The sequence below is a fragment of the Octopus bimaculoides genome, chromosome 10 (genome assembly GCF_001194135.2).
Source record: "Octopus bimaculoides isolate UCB-OBI-ISO-001 chromosome 10, ASM119413v2, whole genome shotgun sequence".
NCBI lineage: Eukaryota > Metazoa > Mollusca > Cephalopoda > Octopoda > Octopodidae > Octopus > Octopus bimaculoides.
The window spans coordinates 59,618,573-59,627,782 of record NC_068990.1 but is presented as its reverse complement, the minus strand read 5'-3'; the positions used below and the strand labels follow the sequence as shown (position 1 = coordinate 59,627,782).

At 34.6% G+C, this 9,210-nt stretch overlaps 1 protein-coding gene across 3 annotated transcripts in view; it reads right to left on the bottom strand.

The window, feature by feature from the left end:
• Positions 1–9,210, bottom strand: part of LOC106880022 (zinc finger protein 629) — an 81,025-nt gene that overhangs the window by 64,151 nt on the left and 7,664 nt on the right. For 2 of the 3 annotated variants that reach the window (XM_052971224.1, XM_052971223.1), the window contains exon 2: positions 2,070–3,605. In XM_052971224.1, coding sequence (XP_052827184.1) covers positions 2,093–3,605 — 1,513 coding nt within the window. In that variant the 3' untranslated portion in view covers positions 2,070–2,092. Of the gene's footprint in view, positions 1–2,069; positions 3,606–4,521; positions 4,720–9,210 lie in introns of those variants that run through there. The other variant, XM_052971225.1, reaches the window with a different exon arrangement.

The following is a 9,210-nucleotide window of genomic DNA, read 5'->3' as shown; positions in this document are numbered from 1 at the left end:
GGGGGGGGGGGGATGTTGATGTAATCAACTCATCCCCTCCCCCAAAATGGCTGCCCTTGTGGCAAAATTTAAAACCGTTATTATTATTATTATTATTATTTAGAGCAGTGGGTGAGAGAATCATTAGAGCTCTAAAAAGAGTACCTTGTGATATTGATTTAGTTATGCTTCCTTCTCAGTTCAAATCCTTGAAGTTAACTGTACCTTTTGTACTTTCAGGATCAATAAAAGAAAGTACCAGTTGAATACTGGAGTCAAGGGTATCAATTAAACCCTAACCTTCAAAACTGCTTGCTAAATCAGAACTAATTATTATTATTACTTAGCACACTGGGCAAAATGCTTAGCAAAATTTTGTCAGTTTTTACACTCTGAGTTCAAATACTGGTGAGGTCAACTTTGTATTATATCCTTTTAAAGTCGATAAGATAAGTAACAGTTCAGCCCTGGGGTTGATTTCATTGACTTGGCCCCTTCCAAAAAACTGCTGGCCTTGGGCTAAAATTTGAAACTATTATCATTATTATTATTATTATTATTATTGAGGTGGTGAGCTGGCAGATTTGTTAACATGCCAGATAAAATGCTTGGTGGCATTTCTTCCGACTTTACGTTCTGAGTTCAAATGCTGCTGATTTCAGCTTTGTCTTACATCCTTTCGGGGTTGACAGAATACGTACCAGCTGAGCACTGGGGGTCAATGTAATTGACTTACCCTATCCCTCAAACTTGCTAGCCTTGTACCAAAATTTTAAATCATCATCATCATCATCAGGTAGTGACCTGGAAGACTGATTAACATGACAGATAAAATGCTTAGTGGTATTTCTCCTGGTTTCGTGTTCTGAGTTCAAATTCTGCCATGGTTTACTTTACCTTTCATCCTTTTGGAGTTGATAAAATAAATCTCAGGTGAGCACTGGGGCCAGTGTAATCAACTAGCACCTTCTTCACAAATTTCAGACCTTGTGCCTATACTAGAAAGAATTATCATCATCATCATCATTCATTTTTTTATAATCTGAAGTTCTATACTATGGCTATGCTAGTGAAATCCACAACTTCAGGTTACTGTAGTAAGTTAAGGACAGTTGGACCCAATGTATAAGTTTGGTAACACCAAACAAACATCCATTCTCATATTTCAAAATAGCAAGAATATTTGCTAAAGTTCTGCCAACAGTGTAAAAGTCTAACAATCCAGTCTTTTATCTCACTGGCAGAGCAAGGAATTTGGCACATTCTGGCAATAGGCCCTTTGCAAATAACAAACTATTTCTAAAAGTATTCACAAAATCATTTCAAAAATTACATTGAAACAACATTTAAAAAAATATTTTGTATAAAAGAGTGAGAGAAAGAGAGACAGACAGAGACAGTGAGTGAGTGAGTGAGTGAGAGTGGGAGAGAGGAAATATAAAACAAAAACAAGAAGTATAAATAAAAAAACAGCAACAGTCACAAAGTCTGTATTGAAAATACAAACATTTAAAGGCAAATATGAAATTCAATATTTTAATAATTTTTTTCTTTTTCTTTTAAGCAAGGGGTTTTGAAATTTTTGCCCGGTCATTCACACATTCTTGGCTACCAATTTCAATGTTTTTTTTGCATATTTAACATTTAACTGTCATATACTTTTTACTTAAGAATGAGTGTCATCTTTTAAATTAGAATTTTAATAATCAACATAAAGAGCCTAAAAGAACTATTAATAAAAGAAATTGAGCTTTCAACATTTCTAAATCTTTTAAAAGTAATTATTCTTCTCTTTTTACACACATACAGCCACATTTCATTTTGTACAAATTTAAGCATATTTCAATGTTTTCCTTTTTTTTTCTTTAGAGGAAAACAAACAAAATTAAAACATACAAATATACTTCAAAAGATTTTAACATTTTTTTACTACTTTTTGCCCTTTTATGTTGCTTTAGAGAAAATTAATTAGATACTGAGCAGGGAAAAAAATAAAAACAGAAATCCCCCCAAAATTTGAAGATCTTTGAATCTGAATAAGTAATTAAAAAAAAAACACAATTTCAAAAAGCATTAAAATAAATACTCACTTATTCGAAGAAATCCTCTTAAATTAAATATGGAGCTCTGGATCCAAGTGCCAAACAAGGTGAGCCATGAATTCTAATCGGTTTCCAAGCTTTTTTAGACATTTTCTGCAAGTGAAAGGATCTGTTTCATCAGCTGAGTGTAAGCTACTATGGAGCATGTATATTCCAAAATCCTCAAACCACATTCCACAATGGTCACATTTACTGAGCCTTTTACCATTTACAGATGCTGGGCTAGAAATATTTCTCTGTCGAATTTGTGTTTGTTGGGAAAGATCTTCTGGATATTTCATGAATGGTGGACATTGGGACATAGCTACAGAGTTTCTTGCAAGTAAACTCATTGGATATTGAGAATCTTGTTCTTTTGCACAGCCAGGTTCTCGTTTAATCACAGCCTTAAGTGCACTCAATGTTTCATGAGAAACCTCTGGTGATGGTAATCTTTGTTGAGAAATTTCTGGTGATGACAGTGTTTGTCGAGAAATTTCAGGTGAAGACAGAGAATTTCGCAACATTTCTGGACAAGATGACGGCTCTGTTGGTACGACAGCACCACCAAACTGGTTGTTTACAGATTCAGACTTTCGTAACGATATTCCCTGATTTGCCTCTGTACTACTTGGAAGAATAAACATTTTCTCTGACTCAGCAGAAAACCTTCTAAATTGATTGTCTACTAAAGATTTGGCCAAGGTGTAGCTGGTAGAAATAGACATCTGATAGTTACTTCTTTCAGATGATAAAGACTGTTGTTCTTCAGATTCCATACTAGGATACTGTACTTCCTGCTTAATGAACTCTATCTCGTTTTTGTTTGAAGTCTCATCACCTTCGTGATCTTCGTTTTCTGATGCTGACATTCGGATAATCTTACTATTGCTGGTAGATACCTGTGCTACACAGAATCTAGCACAGCCTACCCATTTCCCTTCAGATGGTATTTTCGGGTTGATATCATCAGGTGGTCCGCTCGTTAATGCAGACATATCTACAGGAGCTCCACGGCTACGTCGTCGTCCATTCGGCCGTAAGTTACTTTTTATTTTATGCAGTTTTCTATGAAGATCCAGCTCTTCAGCTTCCTGGAAACCCTCACCACAACGTCGACAAACATGAATTAGAAGAATGCTGTGTCGACGAAGGTGACTACCAAGAAGAGAAGAACGAGCAAAGCGCACTCCACAGATACGGCACATATTCTTCTGTCTGTGTGGCTGGTGTACCTTCATGTGCTGTTTGACATGGTCAGAACGTGTGAAACGCCGCCCACACAAATTGCACATGTAGGGTCTCTCACCACTGTGTACACGAACGTGACGTTGGAGTTTCGAAGGAGTTGTATAAGACCTTCCACACACAGTGCAACTATGCAATGTTTTACCGTGAGTATGTGATAGTACATGCAGCTGCATATCCCGCAACGAAGCAAATTGCATGGCACAATATTTACATGTGAACTTGGTCACCAGCTGCACTGTATACTTTTTGTCTTCAGAGATGGCAGACGTCTCCCCCAGTTCCATTCTGCTGAAGCTACAAATACAGAAAGAAAACAAAACAAACTATTAAAATGCCTTCTAATACAGTGTCAAGAAACAAATCTTCACCAATTTACTCAATTCAATAAACAGCTAATGATTATTTTAAAATATATATCTATTTCAGTTATATAAAATATAGTAACAAGAAAAGTAGCGACTTGGACATTCTTTAAAATTACAGTAATTAAGATTACTAAATGAATGAAAAAGACAAGATAGATCTCAATGTTTCCCTTCTCTTTGTAAATCAGGTAATATAATAATACATTAGGAAGTTTCTAGAAGTGTTAACTAGTCCAAACATTATCCAGGTGAAGGTATTATTAACCAGTAATAATGAAAAGTATGCCACCGGAGCCGGACGGCATTTATAACTTATATGTATATATATATGTATATATATATACACATATTGTATGAAAAATGGTTTAAGAAAACTAAAATAATTAAGACGCTTAAAAAGAATTGTTCTTTCATTCTATTGACACATGAAAATAAAGCGTGAAAAAGGTGTATTTTTAAAGTCATTATCCTCATGATTATTGTTGAAAGGTAGAAAGACAAAGATTCACACACACACACACAATACATATCAGTCAACGTGAAATAAATGCAACAAACAAACATTAAATCAGTTGTAGGTTCCCATTTCAGATCAATAGGGGAGTCTTTATACTTAGTAATATCAGAACATTTGCTACTGAACAAACAAGCAGTCAGTCTTACACGGCAATAAGAAGTGAACCCAAACTTTTGTGCATTCTGAAACATGTTTTACCGGTAAGCAAAGGATGAATGGTTCGATCCTTACAAAGGGTTGTTTGTGTGTGTGTGTGTGTGTGTGTGTGTGTGTGTGTGTGTGTGTTTGTTTCTAAGTTAAAATATATTTCAGTGGTTGGAAATATTACCTGTAAACCTAAAAGTTCTTAGATTTTTCCTTCGTCACAGCCAGTCCTCAAAATGTTTTCATATATATATAAAAACGAGTATATTCAAAGAGTTGCAAGAATTGTCAGTGATATTTTAAGAGAGAAGAAGGAAAAAACAAAATAAAACAAAACAAGAAAACACTAGGCTACATTCTCTAGCTGTGACAAAATCAAAACTAGAACTTGAAAGATATCGCTAAACACTTTACACTTCTAAATTATATTTTTAACATTTCTCTCCCCCCTCTCTCTCTCTCTCACACACACATATACACACATATATGCATGTGCACCTGGTTTATGTATGCACGTGTAAAAATTAAAGGAACACGCGCGCGTGCGGTACACACGCACACACAAGCTAATGCGTGCGCGTGTGTTCTTCCTCAGAAGTAAGAACTGATACTTGAAAATCGTCTCTAAGACAACGGACAAAACAAGGAAAAAAATAGTGTTTTATTGTGAACATTAAATCTTCTTCATTTAAATCATATTTTTATTTCAATAATACTTCAAATTGAATAATAATATTTACTTAGAAAGCTTATTAGACTAGAAGATAAATGTGTAAAAAATGCTATGAACTTAACACAACTTCCTTCTAAATACTTCCTAATATAACTATGATTTTATATTAAAGCTTTTTGCAAATAAAACTGTTATAAAAAAAAACATACGCGCATATTAGAGTACATACTCCCCCATATATATACATATAGTTTATACACATTAAATACATTATACATACAAAATGCGCGCGCGCACAAATACTCAGACTCATATGTATGTGTATATATACGTATATGTATATGTGTGTGTGTGTGTATATATATACATACATATATATATATATATATATATATATATATATATATAATCTATGTATTCGTTTTATACATACATATATTTATATATACAAATTCTGCAAAACAAAAACTAGCTAATAAAGGGTTAAATCATTAAAAAAAAATTACTTGAGTTCGAAAAAGCTTATAACTAAAAGAAAATAAGTCGATTCTTTAAAGTTACTTCAAGTAATTGAGTTGATTGGATTTCTCAAAAGATACTTCCAGAGAAAAATATAAAAATAAAATGGCATTTAAAATGGGGAAAAACCCGAGAGGGGCGTTCCCGTTTCTCTCAATGAAGAAAATATTTATAAATTTGGATTGCTGTTTAACCTAAGGTCAGCCACGATCGAGAAAGTATGCAGATAGATTGATAGTTTAGCCCCAGGCCAGCCACGATCGAACAAATCTGTGATCAAAAGCACTCCAATGTGACCCATCCTATCTTTTTTTAGACATTGTGTAAACCGGATTATATTTTCCACTGTGTGTCTGTTTAAACACAACAAAGAAGATTTGACTGCTATCTCAAGGATGTTAAGTAGTTGAGAAACTAGATGCGACTCTCAGATCCAGTTTTCCAGATATATGAAACTTCCACCTAATAGGGGACTGTATACACAGGCATACAGTGATTTAAAGTATGGTGTGAAGTATGACTGTTTAGACTCGTCACGGGTAACCTACGGCCCGCGGAACTTAATGAATGGCACGCCTAACGAAAATCTACCTTGAATTCCTTTAATAATGCGACCCGCTTATAATGATGAACCACGTCTCTTGTGGCCTGCTTCTCGTAAAAGGTTGCCAATGAAAGCCTAGGTTACACATCGCATTTTCGCCAGTCTGTTCCTGTACGTCTCTAGGTTCGGATGGTGGTTACAGTGGTTATGAGCAAAGTGGACTTAGTCAGAGTTCAAACTCATAACCATCGTGTTCATGAACTCTAGGATCTGATCAACGACCATTAACATACTAAGCAAAGTTAGGGTACCAAGGGAAAGGACTACTATAGTGTGTTTGTTACTTTTCCCATGCCATGCAAATGGTAAATCATAACAGCTTAGAAGACAAATAAACAAAAAAAAATTGTTGAAAACATGCATTTTTTTCTTGTTACTCGAACATTTTAATATTGTTCGGCTATAATTTAGCACGGTTCTGGCTCACAAGAAAATTTAATTTTTAATTTATTAATTCTCATTTAACACTTATGTTTTGATGTCTTGTCAGTCAATGGAATGGCTAAGGTAGTCCATTATTGGGGTGTGCTTTATGTGACCCTGATTTGCACCAATCTCATGCGATGTGCACATATCCCAATATAGTGGCAGGGTTAATGCGGCTAACGATGCCGCTATTTTTGGTGTGTATGGGAATGGTAGTGTTCTTAGGATAATGTAGTTGTTATTATTTAGTTCCAGGCTAACCCGGAATGAGCAAACATATAATCAAAGACACTCTAACCATAACCACTTAGTTTTTTTCCCTCGGGTTGTATATGTTCAGAACAGCTTTATACGTCTTGACCGTCTGTTCTAGACGATAGGATTAAATGTGAGGAAAATTTGGTTGCTATTTCAAGTTTATAATAGTGTGTTGGGGATGGCTATATGTAAAAAGAGACTGTATGTGTTGGAACTTGTAGCAACTGCAAATTGGGCTCCTCGCATGTTCAAATGATCTTTTATTTTGAGTATTTAGGTTTCACCATTGTCGTGGCTTAACTTCAAGTCAATCCTGATCCAATTTTGAGTATTTAGGTTTCACCATTGTCGTGGCTTAACTTCAAGTCAATCCTGATCCAACAGACCCAAGATCAAAAGCGTTCTAACCATGACTATATTGTCTTTCTGATATGCATGTAGGGTTACATGAGCTAACGTCTTTTCTGAGAGTAAGACTATAGGATGTAATTTGAAGTTAATTGGCTGCTGTTCCTAACAGGTTGAGAGACCAAGTAAACGTTGTGTATTAGACAAGGGTCCAAGTGATCAATGAGTAGTCTATGATAATTCTTGGTGCCTTGTTTTTGTTGAGTTTTGAAGTTTGTTGTGATTTGCTATGGAAAAACTGAAGGTCCAAGCAAGACTTATAATAACGCGTGATGTATGTAATATGTTGTCAAATGTATAAATTAACATTATTGCTTCTTTTATTAATTTAGATTTGTGAGCAGGGTGACAGGTGTCACGAATCAAGGAAATATGAACAGGAAAGGGTCATAAGATCAGATATAACAATATCGGAAAAGAAAGCAGATATTGAAGTAGCAACTGAATAACCACCCACAAAACAACCGTTCGCAGTGAATTCAGAACGCATTTTCTATCAGCACAATCTTTCACACAATTCATTAATCATTAGTTTACTAATGAGGCTAATGTAACAAACGTGTTTAGATAGGTTTAAAAAATTATCGAAACGGCACATTTTTTTCTTCGTCAGACACACACGCATATTTTTTTAAATGCTTTCCTAACATACACCACATCAATATTTAACTGCAATATTATAAAGTTAACTTTTCTACAAGGCATATTCACAATTATACGAAGCTACATATGCAGACAGCTGGAATCTCTAATCTAGTGAACAAGTACACACACGCTCATACGTATATATATGCATGTGTGTGTGTGCATGCGTATTATATATACAGGTGTATGTATGCGTGTGCTCGAAAATATGGGCATGTTTTTTTTTTCATGTGCATGCGTAACATGTGAATAAATATATGTGAGTGCGTGAGTACACACACACAAAATGCACAAACGCACGTTCTTGTATAGTCACACATAACATACGTAGATGAACTGAAAAGAATATGTCTTTGGTCAACATATCACATCACTGCAAGTGGTTGTACAGACGTGTAAAAAAAAAAATCTCAGTCAGCAGCACTGACTATTATTACAATGATTACATATGAAGAAAGACATGCTGATAACAAACACAGACCAACAGTTACTACACTCTATTATTCCCTCAATGCAAGCTACTTTCTCTGTTTTCCATTTAAAATACCAAGTTGAAGCCAACTATGTGTATCTCATCAGAACCAGACTTCACTAAATTCTACAACTTATTATTGTGATTAGTATTATTATTAAAGCTCATCGAATGCCAACAGACATAACTATTTATCAATTATATTTAAATCCTTAAAAAGATAAGCGCTGAAGCAAGTTAACTAAATGCAGTAGTGCATGTTGGCTCCACATTTCCCTTAGGCTATTTCAGACAGATCTCTAGTAAAATAAATAATCCCACTTGTTAATAACCAGATAGGTGGTAGTAGCTGATGCGAATTTTCCACTAAATACCAATGCACTGCTTTTCACTGACTACTAACTTACTGTAAGCTATTGCATAAGAAACTCGATGTTAAAAGTCTAAACACGAGAAAAGCAAGCAGCTGTTATAAAACTCAATTGCTAAAAATATCGTGTGAATTATTGCGGTTTAAAAACAATAGATAAATTTTAAGTGTAAGCATATAGGAAAATAGAATAATAGATTAAGACATAAAACCAACTTAAAAAAAACAAAAATTACTGATGTAGACGAGGAGGGTTAGTAAAGTTGAATTGCAGGTCTTACAGTAGTGGTAACTTGTATATTAATGAAATGAGAGTTCCCATGCAACCGATTACTAACTAAAGTTTAATCAGTTAACTGGTGCATACAGATGTCTGCAATCAACACAGCAAAACAAACTTTATATTAAATAACAATATTTTCTGCTGCTTCCATACACTAAATGGATATGATATAAGGGGAATACGTTAACAGATCCAACGGCAATGGACTGGTTTTA